Source organism: Bison bison, unplaced genomic scaffold (genome assembly GCF_000754665.1).
Source record: "Bison bison bison isolate TAMUID 2011002044 unplaced genomic scaffold, Bison_UMD1.0 scf7180017864270, whole genome shotgun sequence".
In the NCBI taxonomy this organism is placed as follows: Eukaryota; Metazoa; Chordata; class Mammalia; order Artiodactyla; family Bovidae; genus Bison; species Bison bison.
In genome coordinates this window covers 7,062,489-7,087,563 of record NW_011494842.1, presented here as the reverse complement: position 1 = coordinate 7,087,563, position 25,075 = coordinate 7,062,489, and the positions used below count along the sequence as shown (strand labels likewise).

At 44.5% G+C, this 25,075-nt stretch overlaps 1 protein-coding gene across 1 annotated transcript in view; it reads right to left on the bottom strand.

Annotated features, from left to right (window-relative positions):
• ANKS1A (ankyrin repeat and sterile alpha motif domain containing 1A) overlaps nucleotides 1-25,075 on the bottom strand; it is a 142,866-nt gene that overhangs the window by 67,317 nt on the left and 50,474 nt on the right. The window contains exons 4-11 of the mRNA XM_010848635.1: nucleotides 24,955-25,017; nucleotides 17,524-17,820; nucleotides 16,597-16,672; nucleotides 16,221-16,322; nucleotides 16,026-16,127; nucleotides 14,500-14,696; nucleotides 10,970-11,062; nucleotides 6,030-6,150 (exon numbers count right to left, since the gene is read on the bottom strand). Of these exons, the coding sequence (XP_010846937.1) occupies nucleotides 6,030-6,150; nucleotides 10,970-11,062; nucleotides 14,500-14,696; nucleotides 16,026-16,127; nucleotides 16,221-16,322; nucleotides 16,597-16,672; nucleotides 17,524-17,820; nucleotides 24,955-25,017 (1,051 nt within the window). The remainder of the gene's footprint in view (nucleotides 1-6,029; nucleotides 6,151-10,969; nucleotides 11,063-14,499; nucleotides 14,697-16,025; nucleotides 16,128-16,220; nucleotides 16,323-16,596; nucleotides 16,673-17,523; nucleotides 17,821-24,954; nucleotides 25,018-25,075) is intronic.

Here is a 25,075-nt window from a genome sequence, read left to right as displayed (position 1 = left end):
AATAAGATAAGATGCTCAGTTTCACTGGATCAGGGAAATGCCAAATTCAAAAGTCACTTTCTTTGCTTACTACGGGGAAAAACATTAAAAAGTGATAATATTCTGTGTTAGTAAAGGTATAGGGCAAAGAACACACTCATTCCCCGTCAAGTGGGGCCCAGTGGCTCCACCAACAGATCTAGACATGCATCTACATTCTGACCTGATAATTCTACCTTCTGTCAATGTCTTTTAGAGAAACACTCTTAAGCATGTAAGAATGTCTGAATGGAATGTTCACAGCAGCATAATTTATAACAGAGAAGTCATACTGAAGAGAACTTAAACATCCATCAGTTAGTGAATAGAAAAATGAGTTATGGAAGGACTTCTCTGGTGGTCCAGTGTCTGGGACTCTGTGCTCCTAACGTGGGGGGCCCAGGCTGAGTCCCTGGTTGGCGAACTGGATCCCACACACTGCAATTAGTCCCATGTTGCAACTAAGACTTGGTACAGCCAAATATATACATATGATGAACTTCTAAATAGAACAAAACATTTTTTAAAATGAGTTATGGGCTGTTTAACAACAATTTTAAAATAATAAGGTAGACTTTTAGAACTGTGACAAAATTTATTTATGATCTATGAACAACTTAAAAAAAAGTTTACAAAATAGTTTGTAAAATATGATCCTATTTTAAGTTAAAAACAAACAAAACAATTTCATATGATCACTTTTATATAAAGATAGCACATGGCCCGAAGTAAAACATAACATACTTTCAAACTACCGTCATCTCTGGTAACTGAGTAGCAGAGAGGTGAGAAAAATCTGAGCATTTTATTTGTATTCACTTTTGTATTGTTTGAAATTTTTCCTTCCAGTGAGCTAAAATGAATGTAATTTTAAAATGTAATTAAAAATAACTCCTACCCCACCCCTCACATTGTAGTTTCTAGTATTATAAAGGAGGAGCTGAAAGCTCTGGTAGTCTCATTAACACGGCCTTTTTGAAAACTGATGAATTAATTCATAAAAGCTGCCTAAGATGATGACACAAATGGAAAAGCAGGCAAAATTTAATATGTACTAACGCACGACATCATCTGCTGACTTGCCTCACTCCGACCAATCCTAGCAGGCGTTTCTTCCAGGTTACTAAGAAATTGGCAGAGCCTATTTTCTTACTTAATGTCGCCACTCCTTTGTTTGAAAGCCCTTTGAGTGATCTAAGCAGCTTGCCTGGAGGCAGGCACACTTCTCATGCTGTGGTTCAATTAAATCTGCGTCTAGCACCACCCACTCTCAACAGTTAGCCCAATACTGCAGAGCTGGAAGAAACCAAAGCAAAGGATCATGAGACGTGAGGTCAGAAGTCCTCCTGGGCAGCTCTCCCCTAGACCTAGAGATTTCTTAACCCGAGGGCAGAAATTTCCTACCAAGGTCACTTGGCCCCATTTACGAAGTTCATCTGACTTTCCCCTTTCCTTCCTTTCAAAGGCTGAGTCAGCTGACCTTATAGTGGTTCCAGAGCAGATCTTTGAAAGAAAGAATTAGAATCTCATTCCTCCATGATGCTAAAGATTCTTTCCTCACTAAGAACTCCTTTCAAGGGAATTTTCTGGTGGTCCCCAGTGGTTAAGATTTTCTGTTTCCAATGCAGAGGGTTCCAGTTTAATCCCTGATCAGGGAACTAAGATTCTACATGCCTTGCAGCCAAAAACTTAAAAAATAAATTTGAAAAATTAAAAAAAAAACACCCTTTTCAAACAGAGCATTAAACTCTTTAAGGGTTAAATTTCAGTATGATTTATTACTAAACACCTGGAGCAGGTATCAGAGCTCCACCCACTCTGCAGCACTATTCACAAGAGCCAAGACATGGAAATAACCTAAATGTCTATTGCCAGATGAATGGATAAAGAAGATGTGGTACGTATATACAATGGAATACTAATCAGCCATGAAAAAGAAGAAAATAATATCATCTGCAGCAACATGGGTACAACTAAAGATGCTCATACTAAGTGAAATAAGTCAGAAAGAGAAAGACAAATACCATACATCACTTAGGTGGTTGTTGTTTAGTCACTAAGTCGTGTCCAACTCTTTTGTGACCCCACGGGCTATAGCCTGCCAGTCTCCCCTGTCCATGGGACTTTCTAGGCAAGAATCCTGGAGTGGGTTGCCATTTCCTTCTCTAGGGAATCTTCCCGACCCTGGATTGAACCTTAGTCTCTGCACTGGCAGGAGGATTCAATCACTGAGCCATCAAGAGAAGCCCACATTACTTACACATGGAATCTAAAATATGGCACAAACAAACCTATGAAACAGAAAGAGACTCATGGACATACAGAACAGACTTGTAGTTGCCAAGAGGGAGCAGGGGAGGCAAGGGATCAACTGGGAGTTTGGGGTTCAGTTCGGTTCAGTCATTCAGTCGTGTCTGACTCTTTTCGACCCCATGAATCGCAGCACGCCAGGCCTCCCTGTCCATCACCAACTCCCGGAGTTCACTCAGACTCACGTCCATTGAGTCAGTGATGCCATCCAGCCATCTCATCCTCTGTCGTCCCCTTCTCCTGCCCCCAATCCCTCCCAGCATCAGAGTTTTTTCCAATGTGTCAACTCTTCACATGAGGTGGCCAAAGTATTGGAGTTTCAGCTTTAGCATCAGTCCTTCCAATGAACACCCAGGACTGATCTCCTTTAGAATGGACTGGTTGGATCTCCTTGCAGTCCAAGGGACTCTCAAGAGTCTTCTCCAACACCACAGTTCAAAAGCATCAATTCTTTAGCACTCAGCTTTCTTCACAGTCCAACTCTCACATCCATACATGACCACTGGAAAAACCATAGCCTTGACTAGTTGGACCTTTGTTGGCAAAGTAATGTCTCTGCTTAGATAGATGCAAACTATTACTATTAGAATGGATAAACAACAAGGTCCTAATGCACACCTCAGGGAACTATACTCAACATCCTGTGATAAATTATAATAGTCTTACATTAAAAAAGAATGCATATATATGTATAACTGAGTCACTTTGCTTACAGCAAAGATTGACACAACATTGTAAATCAACTATACTTCAGTCAAAAAATGTGAAGAAAAAAAATAAATCCTAGGTCTAAATGTATACAAAAGCTGTAACATTTCTAGAAGAAAATACAGGGAAAAAAACATTAGTGACCTTATCCATTAAAAAAAAAAAGGGTACACTGAATTTTATCAAAATCAAGAAACTTTTGTTCTTCAAAAGACACTGTTAAGGGGATAAAAAGACAAATTACAGACTGGGAGAAAATAAGATATCTGATAAAGAACTTAAATCCAAAATATATAAAAAAATCCTTACAACTCAATAAGAAGAAACAATCTAACTTTTTTTAATGAGCAGAAGATCCAAACAGACCATTCATTAGACACAAGGATGCCAAATAATCTCATTAATAGATGTTCAATACCATTAGTCATTAGGGAAATGTAAATAAAAACCAGAGTGACATATCACTACATACCTATTTGAATGGCTAAAATTAAAAAAAAACTGACAATATTAAATGCCAGGGAACATACATAGCAATTGTAACTCTGATGGGATGTAAAATGATAGAACCATTCTGGAAAATGGTTTGGCATTTCCTTATAAACCTAAGCATATATTTATGAAGCACCCAGCAGTTTCATTTCTAGTGTTTACCTCAGAGAAATGAAAAGTATGTTCACAGAAGTGCCTGTATGCAAATGTTTACAGTAACTTTATTTGCAACTGCCAAAAACTGAAAATGGCCCAAATGGCCCGCAACTAGAGAATGGATAAACTGTGGTACATCCATTCAATGGAATACTATTCAAAAATGAAAAGGAACAGATTACTAATACATGCAACAAGGTTGAGTCCCAGTGAATTATGGTAAGTGAAAGGGCCAGACTCAAAAGGGTACTGGAATATTGTGATTTATAGGAAATATATACTTGGTCCTTCAGATGACCAAAATATATTTCTCAGCTATATTGGGCCTTTATTCACAGTTCCTGGCTCATAACTCCCAAAACAAAAGAAATTTTCTGATTAAGATATTAATGAAGGTGACTTCTGGATCCTACCCCAGGGTGGGGGATGGTTGCCAGGGGAACCAGTCATGTGATTAGAGGGCTGAATGTTTGGTCCCATCCCCTGATTTCCTGAGGAAGGGAGAAGGAGTCTGAGGTTCAATCAATGCCATTGGAGGATGATTCAGTTAATCATGACTGGGCAATGAAGCCTCCATTAAAACCAAAAAAGACAGCTTTTCTGTCGTTTCCACTTTTTCCAACAGCTTCCATGCTAGGGAAACCAGAACTCTTCTGCATGCCAGGAGGCCAGGCCCCAAGCTCGAGGAGGACAGAAGCTCTGTTCACCGGGACCTTGCCCTATGTATCCCTTCATGTGGCTGTTGCTTTGTATCCTTTAATATCCTTTTATGATAAATTGGTAATCTGGTGAGTATATGGGTTTCCCTCAGTTCTATGAGGCATGCGGCATTTAATCTTTGATTTACAGCCAGTCAGTCAGAAGTCCAGGTAACAACCTGGACTTGAACTGGCATCCTGAGCTGGAGGGGGTCACTGGAGCCTCCAGTGTGTAGCCGGTTGGTCAGATGCACAGACCTGGGCTTATGAGCGGCATCTGAAGTGGAGGGCGGTCTCATGGGACTGAGCCTCTGAGGTTATAGTCTCAGAGACCCCAATGACATCAGAGAATTGCTTCTTGGTGTGGGGAAGCCTACACACCTACACACACACACCTACACACACACACACACACACACACACACACACAGGAACTGGGTCTGGGAACCTTTTGTAGGTATGTACTACAAGACTCCATTTATACAATGTTCTGGAAAAGGCAAAAATCATAGGAATAGACATTGGAGCCGAGACTGTAAGGGAGGGGCAGGACTGACAACAAAGGGACGCAGAAGAACCTTCTGGTGAGGAAACCATGCTTTATCTTAATTGTGGCGGCAGCAGGCAAACAACTGTATTTGCCAAAACTCACAAAACTGTCTACAAAAAGGCTGAATTTTACTGTTTCTGAATAACTTTTTTTAAAAAAAAAGCTCCAAATGGAAACCATAAAAACAAATCAAAACTACTATGAAAATAACTACAAACTTTATGCACTTAAGGAGAAACCTTTTACACAGGACTGTTAAAAATAAGGTCTGCAGTATCAGACACATCCACACACGTTCTCTTAGCCACCGCTACCCTGACAACCCTCGTAGAGGGTACCGTCAAAGACGCACTGCATCCCCCGCTCTTACCTGCGCCCCGGGCTGTCAGAGGGTGGAAGGAGGCGCTAACAGCGCCTGCGAAGGGCCCCAGGCCGGCAGGCTACAGGGAGCTGCGAGAGGCCGTGGGGGCTCCTTCACAGCAGTGGGAATCGCACCACCCTTCTTGTCCTTCCTTAGGAGACAGAGGTCGTCACAAACGCTCCAGTGGGGCCCACTCACTCTGGTGGGGACCGCAAGCGCACCGCCTGGCCGCTTCTCAGTCCTGCAGCCCTCACCCCTCACAGAGGAAGCTGGATTTCGCAGAGGCGATGAAAGTAGGCCAAGGCAACTGAGCACTCCAGTTACCGGGTGGCAGCCAATCAGGGGCCCCTCCCCAGGAGTGGCTCGTTCTGAGGTCAGGCCTCAAAGCGGAGTCTGTGCCGGCAGCCTGAACCCAAGGGGAATGACTTGTTGGGCTTGTTTTTCCACCTCAGGAACTTGAGGATTTGTGATTTGAGGCCCCAAATCAATCTCGGCCACAAGACTGCCAGCCTCCCCTCCCTCGGCACTCACCTAGTCTGACCTGACCTTTTCCTTGCTTCACATGCTCAAAGGTGACAAGTCCCACTCCAGCCCAGGGTATTGAAAATGAAAGGCCATAATACACCCACCACCCAGAATGCCCTGAAACCCAACTCGCCCAGCCCAAGGAACACCATCATCTCCTTCAGCTCTTCTGGAGCTGTTTCTGCCAAGAGGCGGGGGTGGGGGGCTCTACCTTTTGTCTTTCCATCCACAGACACCAGCTTCTTCGTCTCTGCTGTCAGCAGCAGCTCATAAGGGTGCTCATCCTCCTCCTTGGCTGGGCTCCCCTGAACCCAGGGTCTCATGGCCAAGACCTGAGAGAGAAAGCACGTACTTCTCAGGCAGGAGGCTAACACCCAGACAGGTTATGTCAAACAAATTTGAGATTATCAGCTCCTTTTTCTTCAGAGAGGAAGAGAGGAGGGGAAGAGAAGGTAAATAAGTGTCACAGGGAATTACAACCACTCTCCTGGCTACACATCTGGGCCTCAAATCTCAATGGCCTTTGATTAAAACACTTCCCTTTCCTTCCCTCATTTCATCCTTCAAAATGCCATAAATAAAATCCAAGATCCTCCCCTCCCCTGCCTCGCCCCTCTCTGTGTGATCTCTTTTCTGTGGATAACACCTCCCGAGTGGTTTTTAGTCACCAGGCATCATAAGACCTTCTCTTTCCATGTTTCTTTTCTAATATTTCATACATTCACACAGTACCCCAAAGGCTGGAATCCCTCCCCTCTTCTTAAGAGGGGATCAGAATGATGTCTAACTAACCCTGACTGACATACACTTACTAGGAACAAAGCTTTCTGCAAATCCTCTATTTCTGTGAGCCCTTCTTCATAGGCCCCAGGGTTACAGATGAGGATTTTCCCAAAGCTGGCTTCCTACCACACTTAGGAGAACACAATCTTAAATCAATTCTACCAATCTCTGTTCTGAAGAGAGGCAAGGATGAATTTCAGTGGAGAAAAAGCAGCTCTGTCTCCTGAGAAACCCCTAATCCAGGCAGCCAAGTGTCTCTGATGAAATGACTGGCCGGAGCTGGCCCCGACATCTGCCAATTGGCTTGAGTCAGCTGGAGGCCTGTAGCCACAGCCAGTCACGGTACCAGAGAAGCCAAGTGTCTCAACACAAGCCAGAAACACGACGGTTCATGCTACAGGCACACTGAGAGAGAATGGAGATACTTGCTACAGAGGACAATTCTGGCTCATCGGTGCTAAGAATCCAATGTGTTTCACAGGCAAATTAAATATAATACTGGCTATTATGAAAGCAAACCAAAGCACAAAATCTCTGATTGAGGAGTTTGGCTGGAACAAGGGATATATTACGAAAGACAGGGTGAGAGGGATTCACGAGTCCATCTCACAAACAAGGGGACCCTACACGTCAGGCTTTCTGGTGCACCTAGAAACCTCCTCTTTTATTGACATGTCCCATGGCTCACTGGAAACAAATCAGGTTTGTGATTCATCAGGATTTGGCTTCTTGGAGGCATAGCTCACAGCGTTACAGCCTAATGAGATAACAGATTCTAGCAGCCTCAGATCCAACGAGAGACTGTAGCTCCTGTCTGCTAACAAGTCTGCCACTCCAAAGACAGTGACAGTCTCTCCAAAATCCTGCTGAGCGCAGCAGGCACCTCCACTTACTGAGGGCCACCTGACAGCTAAAAACTATTTCATCACAGGGAGCCATTTGCCTGTATTACTTTATTCCTTTCGCCTCGTCATAGGAACACAATTAAGGGAACAAAGAGGGGCCATGAAGCAGTTCAGACAGCATCAACTTAACACCACAGGCTTCACAGACAGGAATGTGTGTTCTGCAACTTTACACACCCAGGGCCATCACTTAGGCAGAGCCCTGGAAATCTGATTCTGTGAGTGTTCTGCATGCAGTCAGAGCTCTCACATAGCCCCAGGCAGTCTTCTCTGCGAGGTACTTGACAGCCTGGGTGCCCAGCCTATAATATCCTTTCTTCCCAAGCAGGACAGGGCTGATGACTTCCATCTGGAAAATCAGGCCACTGGACCTGCATTCACTCCCTGCCTGGCTCCTGTGCAAGACAACCGGAAGCAGAGAACCAGCAATGACAGAGCTGGAAGGGCCCAAACCATTACAGCCACAGCTAGGGAGCACCTGGTTCCAGCTCATTCCTTCAGTGAATGACAAAACCCAGTTCCCAGAGAGGTCCCAGGACTTGCTCAAGGTTACACAGAAAGCTTCCAGCAGAACCAGGGCCAAAAAATTCACCTCTCCTCCAGATTCTAGACTGAGTTGGCCTCTATTTTTTTCTGGGAAGTATGGTTTCTCCACTCAACTCGGAACCCTCTCCCCACTTCAGATGTCTAATGAGGGTCCCCTGCTCAGACCCACACAATTGTAGGGTGATCTTTTCCTCTTGGTCCTGGCCTCGGCCAGCTATGGATTAAAATCTCATGAAAAAGCAATAAACTGCTTTTCTGCAAGTCTTTCCAGTTCCCACTCAAGAAGGCTTGTGTCACAGAGAAGAAGGCAGTAACTGATTTTCAACAGAAAGGATTCTGCTTTTTACTAAATTACTCTTTAATATTTTTTTCCCCTTTCTTCCAGGGCTTGCAATAAATCAAAAACAACCAAAAAAACCCCACAAGAAACAAAAATGTATTCTCTGCTCTATGGAGAGTGACATTTTAGCTGCAGAGAAAAGCAACTACCAGTTGCCACCTAACTGTGACCATGGGATGGCCCACCCGGCTGTGGACAGCTTTCTGGGAAGAGATATCACAACAGCTGCAGCTTCCCATGAACATTCAGCACATCTAAGCAGAGAGAAAACACTCGTAAGTCCGATGCAGCTGGCAGCCCATTTGGTGTGGTGAAAACATCTGAATAGCTGAATATATGTGTGTGTATGTTTGATTTTTTTAAAGGCAGTTTCATGATCTGGCCGTTGCGCTGATCAGCTTTCCTGGACCCGGGCACACTCAGTTTCTCTTAAAGGCTTCTGTGGATGATCTGACGCCTCAGGAATGGGAAACAAACAAGAGGGCAGAGTGTGTGCCTCCTACGATATGAGGTTTGGTGTATTAAAGCTTTGAGTGTATAAGAAATGAAAATGGTGAAGGCTAGAGTCCAAATTTTTTTTTTTAAGTCCACTTTTGGAGAAGATCTATCCAGTCAAACTACAGTGAACAGAATCTGTCTGGATCATTAAAAGGATAATGACCCAGACCACATCATCTCTGTATTCATGTACGTATAATCATTGCTTCGGAAGCAAAGCCAGGGTTCTCAGGGTCTTCCAAATGTTGACTATGGTGGTCCAACTGATCCAGAATTCCAGGCTATTGGAATATGTATCTCAGACAGTCTCCAATCCAGAAAAGTTGTAGGGAGATTTCTCCTCCTACTACTTCTTGATACAGTATTACTGCCAAACTGTATGCCCTAGAGAGTTCTGGGAGAAGAGAAAGAGCTGGTCATCCAGTATTTCTTTATGAGTCTTCCCCTTACCCCTGGACTTCAGCAATTTTACTCCAAGTCCTTGTTAAAGAGGCGGCATGAGGCATTTACAGAGACCCAGCCCTGACTGAAGATGCTCTGTTATTGCTAGGCTTCTCCTTGTAAAAAGGGAGTAATACAGTGAACCTCTACATAAAAACATGTAGGGATTTACTACATGCACGTGTATCTGCTGGCAATGTATTATTATCCTAGAGCCTGTAATTCTAGAGACACCTTAATCAAGACATAATAATAAGTATTTTGTAATTAAGGGATAGAAAAAAATAAGGACAGAATTTGTACCTAGCATGGAAATCAGCCCCTACCTTCAACACTGACTTTTACATTCTTAAAAGGATTTCCTTGTATTTATACACATTGTTAAACTGAAGTCATCCTCATGGCTGCAGCTGTTTATATTAAATAAAAGAACCTGTCTCACTGGATGGTCCACAGCAGTAAAAAAAAAAAAAAGTTAACTGTGACTTCTGGCGACTAAGTAATGAGATTTAATTGATTAATGTGTGTTAGCTGATTTTTAAGTTAAAGAATAATAGGGCACTGAATGAGCTACAAAAGACTATTGAAATTATAAAATATTTTGAATAAACAATAAATGTATTCTCTGAATGGTGGGAAGTGTTAAAGGAGCATTAGGAAGATGCAAGATTAAGGAAAATATGATTTTCTTCATATACCTAAGTTAGAAGATTGAACTATTTGCCCATGACAACATTTCTTGGTTTAAAAAGTGAACTATTCTTTTCAAATAGCCTCCTTTGATGTCCCCTACCTCTTCCCTGACTCCTATTTCTCCTCTAGTTGAATTTTCATGACATTTTCCATGTTTGCCCTGGTGCAAGATTCTTCATGGGAAATGAAAAGGGAAAATGCAAAAAATGGAAACAAGACCTTTGACTCAGAAGCAAAGCTTGCTAATCTGGGCCTTCCTTGGTGGCTCAGTGGTAAAGAATCCGCCTGCCAAAGCATGGGACATGGGTTCAATCCCTGGTCTGGGACGATCCCACACGCCACAGGGGAACTAAGCCTGTGCTCTAGAGCCATGAGCCACTACTACTGAAGCCCAGGCGCCTAGAGTCCATGCTCTGAAACAAGAGAATCACTACAAAGAGAAGCATGCCCACTGCAACTACAGAGCAGTCCCTGCTTGCTGCAGCTGCAGGAGGCCTGTGCACAGCAATGAAGACCCAGTGCAGTCACAAATAAATCATTTTTTTTTTTTAAAAGGTTGCTAATCTGATCCAGTGTAGAGAACAGTGATTGGGGGGGGGGGGGTATGCTACACTTTGTATGAAAAGACAACACAGTTACAAAAGCCAAAAGAGAGACCCTTTAGCCTAATGGAGCCAGGAGAAAATGTGGATGTTTGGCTTTCCATGTGGCAGGGTAGATCAATAATTGGCCTGCCTGCTAGACAGCCCTGGTAAAATTCCTTGCTTAGTACTTTTGGGTGAGTTTGAAAGGTCTTGTTCTGGATTACTGATACACACAACAGAAATTTACTAATCCAAAGAGGTGAAAAGAAAATGAGATAGCAAAGTCTTCTTTAAGCACACACCAGATGCACTTAGCAAAAAATTACATTTCAGTGATGGGAATAAATCCTCAACTCTCTACCTCAGAAGCTGTCAAGGGAAAATACTTCTTATCTATGTGGTCTTCCTCCTCTTCGTCAGGTGGTGGTTTTGCTGGAGGCGGAGGACGTTCCCTCTGTAGAAAAGAAAAATAAGTATTTTACTATCTCTTCTTTCGAGAACCTAACTTTTTTGGTTTACTCTTATCTTTGCCTTTGGGAATAAAAAAGAATAATGTACAGAATTCCCCTGACAGACTAAACTCAAGGTTTAGTATCTGAATAGATGGAAAACTCTATACACACACACAATTCAAATACCGTTGCTTTGTTTTTTGATCTTTATAGCAGAGATTACAAACATGTCTGTCATATCCTTGGCCACTCTGAGAAATATCAGCACTAAAAACACAACTGCCTCATCAGAAAATGTCCTTCATGATAGCAATACACAAACTCCAGTGTAGGAAAACCGGTGGCTCAACTTCCAATCTACCGGAGAAGAGGAAACAGTAAATCAAAAAAACCAACTTGTAAGAGCTCTAACAAACCAGAGTTATTAAGGAAATAATGAGAGGAATCTAGGACAAAACATCAATTCCTGCTCAAAGTGAAAGTGCCAGTCGTTCGGTTGTGTCTGACTTTCTGCAGCCACGTGGACGGCAGCCCGCCAGGCTCCTCTGTCCATGGAATTCTCCAGGCAAGAACACTGGAGAGGGTCGCCATTCCTTTCTCCAGGGGATCTTCCTACTCCAGGTTCAAACCCAGGTCTCCTGCATTATAGGCAGATTCTTCACCATCTGAGCCACCAAACTTAATGCTATTCTTATTTATTAGCAGAGCTCAGAACTGGTCTCTTATCCTTGGTCACTTTCTTCAGTGAGTACTATTATGTATCATTAGCATATGAAAATCCTATTTCATCTCAGCCCATTTCAAAAAAGGAAGAGTTGTCAGTTATCTGCCCTCACAGGGGTTGGCCAGCTTTTTCTTAAAGGGCTACACAGTAAATATTTTAGGCTTTTCGGTCAGCTCTGCCAGGGGGACATCTAAGCAGCCATAGAGGATATGTAAATGAGGGGGTGTGGTTATGTTCCAAATACAACTTTATTCACAAAAACAGGCAGCTGTTTGTGGGCCTCAGTTCACCAGTCTCTACCCTTAAGCAAGAAACTCACTGAAGAAGGGATTATCAAGATCACAGTAGACAGTTTCAGGAACACACAGAATGATCTTTGGCGAAACAAAGTCGAAGAGAGTTCTGCCATTGTCCCTGCTGGACTCTCAGCGTCTTCATATCCCAAAGTCCTATTCATGCCTGAGAGCTCATGTTCCTACAGGGAAGGGAGCTGGCCTGCAGGCCCCTTCCTTGGCTTGTAGGTTAGCTCACTGTGTTGCTAGAACAAGAGTATTTCTAAATATCTGGGTGGAGGTGAATGTTGAATTAAGTGACAGCCTCCAAGAAACCTGTAAGGAAAGACACTTCTCCCATTTTAGGAGCCGCCGCATGCGTTAGCACTCGGCATCCGTGATCCCTCTGTTAAACACACTTTACTGGCTGGGATTATATCTTGATAATCTTGTCATTCCCATAGTCCCTGCCACCAGATGGGTGCAACAACTCCAATGAGGTCAAGCCAAGTAAAGCTATTTAGGTCGAATTTCCCACTAAGTCCACTTTCCCCACCCTCCTTGCTCCAGAAGCACAGGGACAAACCTGGTCCCAGTGACACCTTGTAAGGAGGCGAACGGCAAATGGAGCAGGCCCATAATCTCACTAGTTATCCAACCAAAGGACACAATAACTGAGGAAAACCAGAATGAAGCATAATAAAAATGACTCAGCCTAGATGCCCTTTCAAGGCGAGAGACGCCTAGAAAGAACAGTATGAAAGGTTTCTATGGAAGTGGTGATCACCAGGGACCCTGGAAGGAAAGAAAAGCATGAGTCTCTCTTTCCTACCATGAAAACTTTGGCCAAGGGCTACAAAGCTGACTCGTACATAACTATTCACTGTGTTTACAAGATAGGGAACAGTCCCTTGGCCACAGGTAATTATCAAGGGCCAGGAAGGCAGCACAGCCACAACATCCTCAAGTAAAAACTGGCAAAGAGGCATCCCAAGATGCATCAGTTTCTACTTAGCAGGACCACAGGAGGCTAGATTCCTAGAGTGGGATGAACAAAGAGCCCATGTAAGTCAGTGGCTAAGCCCACAGGAACTTGGTCATTCAAAGCTGACTTCAGCAACCCTGTGTTCTTCTTGCAAAGCCTCCAGCTCCCTCTAATGGGCATCACTGGTAAGCGCCACAGACGGCAGTGTCTTCCTCCACAGGTTGGATTGGCCTATTTGTACCTAACAGTGAAAGAAGTGAGCAAACAGACAAAAACAAACTAGCTCTGTCTGCAGAAGCGCTCTGTCTGCAGAAGCGCTCTGTGAGTGGTGCCTGGCACACAAGCTTGCTTTCACCACCGACAAGGAGTTCATCACACTCCCTGATAACACCCACTCTAGGGGTGCTGCCACAAGGTCAGCTGGCCTTTCCAAAATCCATACGGAAATGCTGGGACAGGGCAGGGCCAGAAGTCTAACAAAAGAGAACACCAAAACCATCTGGCCATGCCCAGAGCACTAATGAAAAGCCCAAGGATCACCAGGCAGCCAAAGGATCATTAAAATGGTCATAAGCCAGATTCCCACCAAAGGGAAGGGCCAGTCTCTCCAACAGGAAGATGTAATATACACCTGAAAATATGCCCCGAGGTGGGACTATCACTGGAATCCCGTTAGAGCAGCACCTGTTTATGAGGAGCACAGTGCTCAAAGCCTCAAACTGCGGCGCTGCCAGAGCAGGGAGGAAGGGCCATGGGACCACTGACTCGGGGCTAGGCTCACAGCAAAGCCCCAGAGGAGACAGTGTGGGTAAGGAGTCTGGAGAACAGTGTTCAAGGCTAGAAGAAGCAAGTACTATAGAAAGAACCAGTCAGATGGGAAGGTTGACCTTTTGAGGGAAAAATTCAGAGTTGTCCTCCTTCCACCATTTCAAAGCCTGAAGGGTTATGACTATGGGAAAAATGGGAAGGTATATGCTAACATATCCACATCTGCTTAAGCCTTGCTACAACCCTGCTGAATACAGACTCTGTCCAAATCCAGGGGGTAACTTTTCAAGGGCAGATGGAAGATCAACACGTACTCAGGGCAGACAGGAAGTTACTTAGTGAGCTCTTCCATCAATGGACCTGCTCTCTGGAAAGAAAGCAACAATACATAGCAAAGACACCAAACACAGAAGCAGTGCTGAGCCTAACCCAAATAAAATGCTTCAATTTGCTCTAAGGACAACCGAGTAACAGAAAGATGCCAACGGGTTATACTGAAACTGAGAAACTAAAATTATACCTCAACATGACCTGCATAGTTAGCAAGAGGGAGAAAGGCAGAGGGGGAGCCCCCAGGAGAGCAGGTGGAGGCAGCCTAGGCCTCCGAGACGCAGCTGGCACAGGGGGCCACGCTTCCCCTCCCCCATTCCCCAGCAGAGCAGAGGTGACAGCGGAACCCCGGCCACATACAGGCCTCACTCCAGCAGCTTTCCCTCCGGCCGCCTCAGCCTCCCTGCTCACAGAGTCCCGGTCGGACGAGCGTCCACTGGCCGTGCTGTCCAGGGACTGGCAGGAGACAGCATTGTACAGCGCCTCATAGGGACCCTCCTCTTCTGTGCTGGTGTTAAAATCGATGATCAGTTCAGTCACTGCTTTCTCCAGGTCACCTAAAGAGGGGTGGGAAGGCAAGAATCGGTGAGAGGAGGACACAGTCTCGGACTTCCCACCACGGCAACAAGCCAAAGTCCCTCCGGTCACCTGAACTTGACCAGTGTTAACCCAGAGCAGGAAAATAAATCACGGCTCTCTCCATGGACAAGACTAAATACAGAGTTTCATCTGCACTATATACTCTGAGAACTGAACAAAATTTTCTCTAGTTCAAGATGGAACATTTGACATCAATGAAGGACATCTCCCAAGACTGTTATAAATTCCAAAATACCTCAATATCATGACAGCATGAACGTAAACCAGAAAATATAGCAAAAGACAACTGAAAAAACTTCAGTAACAAGAACATGTGCTCAAGCAAAACAGAGGATGGTGAAGTCTCTCTGAGATGGGGATGCTGTGTGGCTGTTGAGACTCACTTGCTAGGTAACTACAAACCTCAGGGTGCCTGGGATCCAAATGTGTGACTCTGTCTGCAAAGTAACCAGGGATCTGGTTATAGACTGGGGATCTCTGGGTCACTTGCAGAGTCAAAACTGTAACTGTAAAATCCTTGAAAGCTAAGAGCTTAGTGAACTACTAATCCCATTACCAGCAGATTATGAGGTCAAGAAAAGAAATGTGACTGGGGAGGGGAACAGGGACTCCACAGTAAAGACAGGCTGGGGAGCCCTGGACCCTTGTATCTCTGCAGTCCTCTGAAAAATCTCTTTCCTTTTTTAGTATGTGGCTGTGATCCGCATCTGGGGGAGGTGTCAGCCGGTGTTCTGTCTTTCTCATCCATCGGATCTAGGATCCAAAAGGGCTGCTCAATCAACCTGAAGAGGTGGATCCTAGCTAATGACTGAGACACTGGACTGCCCACGCTAGCACCCAGACGGCATTTGTTGGACAAATGATACATTACTAAAACCTGCCATATATATAGCTACCAACCAGATGACACTCATTATATATTTACTGTGGGCCAGGCACTACAGTGTATGTTGGGGGAAAAAAAAGGTTTCACTGAGATTTGAGTTCATCCTGAGATCATCCTATCCATCACACATCCCAGGACAGCTCTCACGGAGCCAACTCTAAAAGCAGAGAATAAAGTATGAAAGAAGACATCCCACAGTTATGGCCTAAGCTTTGCCCAAGAAAGCTTCATACAGTAGCTGGGAAAAAATGAATTTGAATATGAACTTATTAAGTACTCCCAATCCTCCAAATTATAATTTAAATCAAAGATCAAAGTTTTTCCATTCTGCTACAGAACATTCAATATTCAACCTTTTTCAAGCTGAGACCCCTCTATAGGCAAAGAAGGGCTGACTCACCCTGAGACTTCTGGGATATAGAGTCCAGGTTGGAGATGAGAGGTGGCTGGGGTGTAAGGGTTTTGTCTACCTCTTTTGCACTTCTTTTTCCAGTCATGTGATCTACATCGAAAAACAGAAACAAAAATAAAGCTGTACCAAATACCAATGTCTTGGTTCACCCAGCTGGTCCTCTGGCCGAAGATGGACCCATACCTTCAATAAGTGCCGCTATCTGCTGGCTCTTCTGAGACGGCAGCTCCCGGACGGTGTCCAGTGCGGTCAATCCTCGGTTATCCTTTATGTTGACATCAATTCCTAGAAAGGCACACCAGGTGGACCCGGGGAGTGAGGATTTTCAAGCGAGGGTCAAACTCCAGGACACCTAATGCTCCCAAGAGGCACAACCAACATTTTCATCCAAAGCCATTTTATCCAGCTATTCAAAAACAATTCATACATTTGCAATCAACTAGTGGAGATATACACATTGAGTTCAAAGGCAGCCGGCAAAAATCCCCCTCGAGATCCTAGAGGGGAGCGATCTCCACCCCGGCATGCTGTACAGACAAGAGCACTGCCGACCTCTCACCTGCAGCCAGCAGGATTTGCACCACATCGGTCTTGCCAAACAAAGCAGCCTCATGCAAAGCACTGCCCTTCTCCGTCTGGAAAGCAAACGAGAGCGCAGAGCAGGATGTCATCAGACAGTGACTCAGGTTTGGCATGGCTTCACATGACAAACGGGACACAGACGAGAAGGGACGGAAAATAAAATAAACCACACGAAGTTCTCTGTCATTATCTTTCCCACTTTTCGGGTCTGGATTCCAAAACCACAATCGTGGCCCACACTTGGTAGAGGGTGTTTGATGCGCCACCAGGAGGCCACACACGAATAACTGCAGAGTCACCCTCGGAGCCACCCACCAGTGACACTCCCCAAAACCCCACCTTCCTGGGAGGAACGAATGATGAGAAGAAAAGGACAAGGGGGTGGAAGCGCGGTAACTTCCATTGTGTTCTGGTGGCTGCCAAGCCTAAGGTATGGCCGTCCTGAGGGAGAAAGCTACCAGCAAAGGGGAGGCTGTGTCCTGCCGGCAACACCAAGATGATGGGACTGTGGAGATGCGAATGGTGGCAGCGGGAGCACAGGTAGAGGAAGATAATGAAAGCTTTCTAATTTCAAGAGGGCGTCTGTAAGCACATCTTTTCAGGGTATAACGCCATGTATTAGGGACGGGGGAGCCTGGTGGGCTGCCGTCTATGGGGTCGCACAGAGTCGGACACGACTGAAGTGACTCAGCAGTAGCATTACCCCTGAAAAGAAACGAAAAATAACAGACTCACTGGAGGAGTTTGTCTCTAAAGTTTCGTGTTACAATGAGTCAGCAGCTGGAAGCATCTGACAAGGTGATGTGAACCGTGCTAAACAGGAACACAGCCCAGCAGCACAGAGCTCGTGCCTTCTCCAACAGGACTAGGTCCCCGGGCCTGGGAGGGCCACCCGCCGTGCTACCTGGTAGCTGCTATCCATGCCGGCGTCCAGGAGGACCTGCACCACGGCTTTGTGGCCATTCCTCGCTGCCAGGTGCAGAGGGGTGTGCTTCTTAGTGTTGCAGCTCAGGAGGTTAGGGTGGGCGTTGAGGAGCATCTTCACCACCTCCAGCCTCCCGTAGAGTGCGGCCAGGTCCAGAGGCGTCTCGAACTTGTTGTTGCGCATGGTGGGGTCAGTCAGCTCCTCTAAGAGGACCTTCACCACCTCGGTGTGGCCGTACTGCGCTGCGCAGTGCAGGGCCGTCTCGTTGTCATTGTTCTAAAGAGTTAACAGGCAGATGACCATTAGAAAGGTGGCCAGCAGGCAGACGGGCACACACTGGGATAATCACATGCAAAACCACTGAAATTTAAATGAGAAAAACAGCAGCAATACTTGGGGACTAGTAGAACTACGTCAGAATCCAGACAGACTCTGCTGCCAGCAAGGCCAACTGCTCTGATCAGCCTCAGTTACCGCCAGAGGGGAGCAGTCGGCTCCTTAGCCTTGGCAGTCTCCTCTATGCCATGTGAACATGTCTCCAGACGGCACAGAGAGCCACCTTGGGAACACGGCACGCAGTGGGGAGCAGCCCTGGCACAGATGAACGCCCGTGATATCACTGCCATTGACTCATTTTAAACTTCGACTGGTTTTACAATTGCTATTGCGCCAACCCGTGGTCCTGATTTTGGATCTACTGACCATCCATTGCCTCGCACACAAGCTTTTTGGAATGAGCTTGTCATCTGCGTAGCTTCTTACATGCAAATCAATCGGCCAACAATGAAAGTAGCAGAGCAGAGCACCCAAATCACTTTCAACATATCAGCCAACAGCCATTGCCAAGGGATGGAGGTGCCTGAGCGCAGTCTCAGAGAAATATAGGACCCAAAGGCTGCCCTGAGCCTGCTCCAGAATTCTGCCCCAACCACTGCATGCAGGATCTGCAGCTGTGCAGGGAAGGATTTCTTAGGTAAGAAAGACACAATCAGACACTGGAATATTTTGTGTGAGAGGTGCAAAATATTCAAGATTGGAACACTGCCATTAATTCAAATTCACAGCCACATGCCAATTTTGTTTCAGACTAAAGGCAGAACCTGAGATAAAACAGGACAAGTTTGTGCTTTATCAATCACCAGAAGCAAAATGTTAATCATTGCTCTTTCTTTTACTACTATTGACAATGTATAACTAGAGTAGACAGAGAGAAATTTCCATGACCTCTCCTTTTTTAGAGGCATGAACAAAAATGATAATTCTCTCACAGGATTTTGAGATTCCTGAATTTATCCAGGAGACTTCTGCCATTTGGGGGAAACAAAGCTTCCAGGGGTGTGTGTCCTTCAGATCAATATTATGCACCTTTCAGTGGTCAAAAGGTAAAAATTAAATGTTTCCACAAAAGATTTAAATCTATTAATATATTCAAAGTAATAAACTAGGAGTTACCCAAACATGCATGCAAATCCATCTGTTTTTGATCTGGCATTTGACTGCATCATTTTTTCCAGCTATTCCAAGTGTAACAGAAAGATCCAGAGCTACTAGGAGCAGGGCCCCCAAAGGCCAGAATGACAGCAAAGAATTTTTTAAAAATGAAACAAGGACAGAAAGGGTGGTAGCAGGAGCCACATGCAAAGATAAATGCACACAGATAAACACAGGGAGCAGCACTGAGCTCCAACACAGCTCTAGGAGAGCGGCTGCTGAGAAGGTACAAACAAGACTTCCCTGGCCACAGAACACAGCCAGTTAGCAATGGTCTCCTGTGATACAATGGTCTCCTGTGATACAATTGCGTCCAAGGGGCCAATTCCATGTCAACCCGGAAATCTAGAGAGCAGGAGAAATGCTGGGCCAGAGGTAAATCCTTGGGGCTCCTGTGTCAAACACACCATTCAGGCCACCCAGGCGCCTATTTCCTATTAGGCTATGGCACGAATAAAACTTAGAGCTGTCACTTCACTTGCTAAGAAGAAGCAAGGACCACTACAGCAATGAAAACTCACAGGAGCTTCCTGTACAGGGATCCTGGGGCAGAGCTGCAACCCCAGGAAGTTTAAGAAGACTCTCTGCATTTTATATCTCAAGATTAGCATGACAGCAAGGGCCAAGAAACTCAGCTTATTTTTATTAAAACTCCAGTCCAGAAAAACTCATTTACTCTAAATAGACACTGCTGTCTCTTTTATATCCAAGTTGTCTCTCAACAACCAGAATAATATGTAAAAAGCATGTCATTAGGGCCTGAAGAACCATAAAACTCTGAACTATCTAGCAGAGGGGGAAAAAAGCCTTCTCTGGGTTTCTGCAGAACTAAAGCAGCTACCACACAGCTGTCTCACTAAAGGTACAGTCTCGATCCCCACCAGGCAAACTGTCTTGCCTGTCTACGTTAAAAATGGCCTAACCACCACTCTGCAGTTTATTTTGAGTGTAGGAAGCATCTTGTTTATGTTTCAGTCTTACCAGAAATGGTCTGGTAACAACAGTACTCTTGAGTTTATGTCTGTGGTGACCACATATCTTGACTATTGAACACAGGCCATACCACTTCCCCTTGGAGCCTGACAATTTTCAGGGCAAGAAGTCACTAAGTTTTGGATTCATGGACCACAGAAAGGGGCGGGGGGGACTCCAAGGAGGGTACAGACTCCCAACCACCTGGAATCTTTCTTTTTCACACCTTTCAAGCCACACCTCGGGGGGGCACCCCAGGAAATCTGGACTAAGCAAGGGGACTGAGATGAAATACCCAAATTCTCCTCAAAGACTTGGCACAAACTCTCCATTCCTGTTTATCTTGAGGTCCACTTTCATTTTTTTTGCTAGGTCATTACTTTAAAAAATCCCAGTACCCTTTACACTTGGAGACCCCACTCAATGCATAAATCCATTACTTATGTGTTTTATACACACACACACACACACACACACACACACACACACAATACAACCAGCAGAAAACCATCTAGAAACATTTCCATGGCCTTTTCTCTCTGGGAACTATTCAAAACCATCACCTCTCAGTGCTTGGATCACAGTCCAACCGCACTCTTGTCCACTGATGACAGATCTAAGTTAGAGACACTGGGGCTACAGCTCCCAGGTCTCACGATGGTACAGGCCCTGGAAACATAGCCACGTTGTAACAAAAGGATGAAGTGAGTCTACAGAGGTTTAGAAGACAGGGGGAAAGTATGAGGACAAAGTCCACCATGTGGACCATGTGGAAGAGGAGTCAGACTTATTCTGCAAAGCTCTTAAGGCACTACTCTGTCCAACAGATGGAAGGTTTAGGAAAACATACATCAACAAGCACAAAAACCCCAAATCAATGGAATCCAAAAGGGGGCTGCCAAGAGTGATTCTGTTTACCATGAAGAGAAACAAATAAGGCCCACTTTTTAGATGAGAAAAGAGAAATCCTGCTCTGGTGGGAAGTCAGCCTATATCAGTGGTTCTTAAATAAGCTTTGTTTTAGAATTACATGAAAGCTTAAAGGGAACTAATACTGAGCCCCATCCAAGGACTGACAAGGTAGCACCCTGAAGGTGAAGCCCAGGAAAACTATTATTAAACAGGTTACCAACCTAGCAGACACCAAATTAACCAGGCAATCATTCATCACGATCAAGAACAAAACAAACTGCCATCATGTGCCCTGTGATGTGATGCACTGAAAAGGAAGGACAGAACACCAGTCTTGTGGTGTTACTGCCAAGAATGTACACCCTGAACCCAAGCACAAGGAACTACAGCCAAACGCCAAGTGAGGGACAGTCTACAAAACTACTGGCCTATGCTCTTCAAAAATGTCAATGTCATGAAGGACTAGAAAGGCTGAGGATAACTGTTCCAGATTATGTATGATCCTGGACTGTATCTTGGACCAGAAAAAGAAATCGCTCTAAAGGACATTATTGAGACACTTGGTGAAATCTAAGTATTGATTTCATATTAGATAATGGTATTGTATCAATGCTAAATTTTCTGAATTTGATATTTGTATTCTGGTTATACCAAGTGCTGCTGCTGCTGCTGCTAAATCGCTTCAGTCGTGTCCGGCTCTGTGCGACCCCATAGATGGCAGCCCACCAGGCTCCCCCATCCCTGGGATTCTCCAGGCAAGAACACTTGTCCTTATTCTTAGAGGAGATATATGCTGAAGAATTTGGGATTAAAGGGTCATGAAATTTATGACTTAATCTCAAATGGAAGCTGGAAGTGAAGTCGCTCAGTCGTGTCCGACTCTTTGTGACCCCACAGATTGTAGCCTACCAGGCTCCTCCATCCATGGGATTTTCCAGGCAAGAATACTGGAGTGGGTTGCCACTTCCTTCTCCAGGAGATCTTCCCAATCCAGGGAATCTCAAATAATTCATCATCAACTACAACAATCACATATATTACATATATATATATATGTACACACACATACACATGAGAGCACAAGAGTGTGCACACGAGATGAAAGACGGTGTAAGCACGCACAATGCCACAGAGTGTCAACAACTGGTGAATCTAGCAGAAGAGTGTAACGCAGCTCACTGCATTATTCTTGTGACTTTTTGTACACTAGAAATTTTTTCAAAATAAAAAAATGTTATAAGAGCTTGCTGGTGATTCTGATGCACCCAGACAAGCTGATGAACTGCTGGAGACAATTGGTCTAGAGAACGTCCAGATCTCTTCCAGCTCTAAAACTGTGGATTACTTTTAAGTGTCTGGAAAAAAACAGATCTTCCATAAAATTAATTTGACTACTGCTCATCTTATGCTATTTAGACTAAGTCAAAATTGTCTTAAAAGGGAGTAAGTAAACAATTGTAATAGTTTCACCTTCGCTAAGGATGACATACATTTGGACTGGTTTATGTTGACTTGCCAAAACAGGAAAGGCTCTGTAGAGTGAAGAGGAAAATAAAAGCTCATGAAAACTCCCTCTGCTCCCAGGAAGGGCATCTACAACTTCCTGTGTCTACCGGTGCCTGACAGGACTCAGCATACAAATGTACTTTAGCAAAAACAATTCTTAGACACACCAGGTCAATAAAAACCCACTGAGTCAGGAATAAAACCTAGGGAGGTTAGAATCTTATCAGCCCGAGAAGAGTCTGCATTCTAGCACAACCCAAACAGCTTTATCCTTTAATGGAGTTTACATCGTTTGGCCTTTGAGGGGTTGGTGGGTGGGGCAGAGGCAAAGGGTAACACAGTTGGCCCTCCCATCCACGAGTTCTTCATCGGAGGAGTCAACCAACCATGGGTCAAAAATATTCAGGGCAGGGAGGGAGTCCAGAAAGTTCCAAAAAGCGAAACTTTAATTTTCCACATAGCAACTAGTCTTTTTTCAGCTACACCCCACAGCACATGGGATCTTTGCTCCCCAACTAGGGACTGTCCCACACCCCTTGCATTGGAAAGGCAGAGTCTTAGCCACTGGATTGCTAGCAAAGTCCCCATGCGGCAACTATTTATACAGCATTATTATTGTATTACGTTGTACTGTTAGGTATTATAAGTAATCTAGAGAGGATTTATGGTGTACAGGACAGAAGTAGGTTACATGCAAACACTACACCATTTTATTATAAGAACTTGAGTACAGTATCCTCACGGGTCCTAGAACCAATATCCTCATGAATACTGAGGGAAGACTATTTCCAAAGAGAGAAGTTCTTATTCCATTTAGACTAAGTTTCTTTTACGTGTGTAAAATCAAGGGATAGGAAAATCTGCTTTTAAGAACCAAAGTCTTACCCTTTAATCAGAGCTTTATAAGCTAACTAACCAACCACCAAGTGGGAAACAATCACTTCAAGGTGCCTCCCCGCAAAACAAAACCTTGACCGGACCAATGGAGCAATGTTGCAATAAGTGCCCCCCAACTAGTAACAAAGAACAAATTCCAAAATGGCCTTTCAGAAATGCCACATGATGTCTACCTCTTAAAATCAGAATCTCAAATACTACTACTGATCAGATATTTTTACTTCATGTACATGATCTTATTTGAACTCCAATAACACAGCCAATTAGATGGTAAACCCCATTTTACAGAAGAAGGAACTAAAGCTCAGAGAAATAAAGTAACTTGTTCAAGTCAACACCAGTAAGTGGCACCACAGAATTCAAACTTGGATCTGACTTGAAAGACCTTGATCAATGAGGGTTTTCCACTATGCCACACTACTTCCAATAAAAAGAAGACAGAGTACCCTCCCCTCTGGAAGATTAGAAACAGAATTGAAAGAGTGGGCAAGAACAAAAGCTACCATGTTTCACCACCCCAGATCAAACTGCTTCTCCACCATTAGGGCCCAAGAGCTGAGGGCAATCTCCCATAGAGCCTGCTGAGGTCCAGCCCATAGGGAGCTCATTTGCTAAATCAGTGTCTCTTAGTGAAAACCATGAAATATCTGTCTTGCATTTGGAAACACACAGAAGGACCTCACGCATCCCTTCCCAGCAGCTGCTGAACTCAGAGCAAGTGAAAGGGAGCTGATATGAACAATGCAGTGACTCAACCAGACTCCAGATTGTTGCCAAAATGAAAAACCTCATCTGAACAAAAACTTGAGTCAAAAACAGCAGGTGAGAGTGCAGAGAAGAGAGGCTAACATCATCACCCAACCCACAAGCTCTGCCTCCAGAGGCAGTAGAGGCCCGCGGCTGGATGTTCATCACTACACCAGCCCGTTATCTATCCCAGCCTCAGGGAGGGAGACTCAAGGCCAGTGCCCTGCTTGGCCTTGCAACTTCATTTCCTACTTCTGAGCTGTTCTAAGAGCCAAGAGTGTCCAAGCAGAGAAAGAAGCTATGGCTAGGGAGAAGAGACTCAGGCTTTAAATAAAGATTCAGGCTCAAACTCAAAGAAAGAGAGGGAAACCACACCAGCAGCTTTTACGGGTGAAACAGAGTCACCCATGCCCCTCGGCCACATCTTCACCACGAGCTACAGAAAATCAGGTTCCATCTCAAAAGAAATATAAAAAGCAAACTTAAAAAAATTAATCTAGAAAGTACAATTAAATCATTTTCTGACATCTTTTAATTGCATTTTTCTTTTTTGAATTTAAATGATTTTAGAAATCATGGTAGTAAATTATGGCTATACATGGTCCCTTCTCTTTCCCCATTTCTGCCACTTTGAAGCTTTTCAGACATTCCAGAAAAAACACCCAACCTTTCCAGAACTGGTATGGGTTTTCAAAACAAAACCAAAACCCACCGAAGCTGTGTTTTCCCATTCCCAGGCAAGCCAGAAGCAGATGGACAGAAGCGGACAAACGTCAGGATGATGAAGAAGAGTCTGAGCGGACAAGAGTGGAAGCTAGAGAGGACAAAACAGAAAGTGCAGCTTGGAGAAATGATGCAGAGAAATCCTGGCAGCAAAGTACACACCTTGGCATTGATATAAGGGTCAAAGGGGCCGTACTTTTTGAGTTCTTTGATCTCAAGAGCATTCTATAAAAAGGAGAGGAAAAGAAAATGTGATGATAAAATGGATGAAATATATCAATGC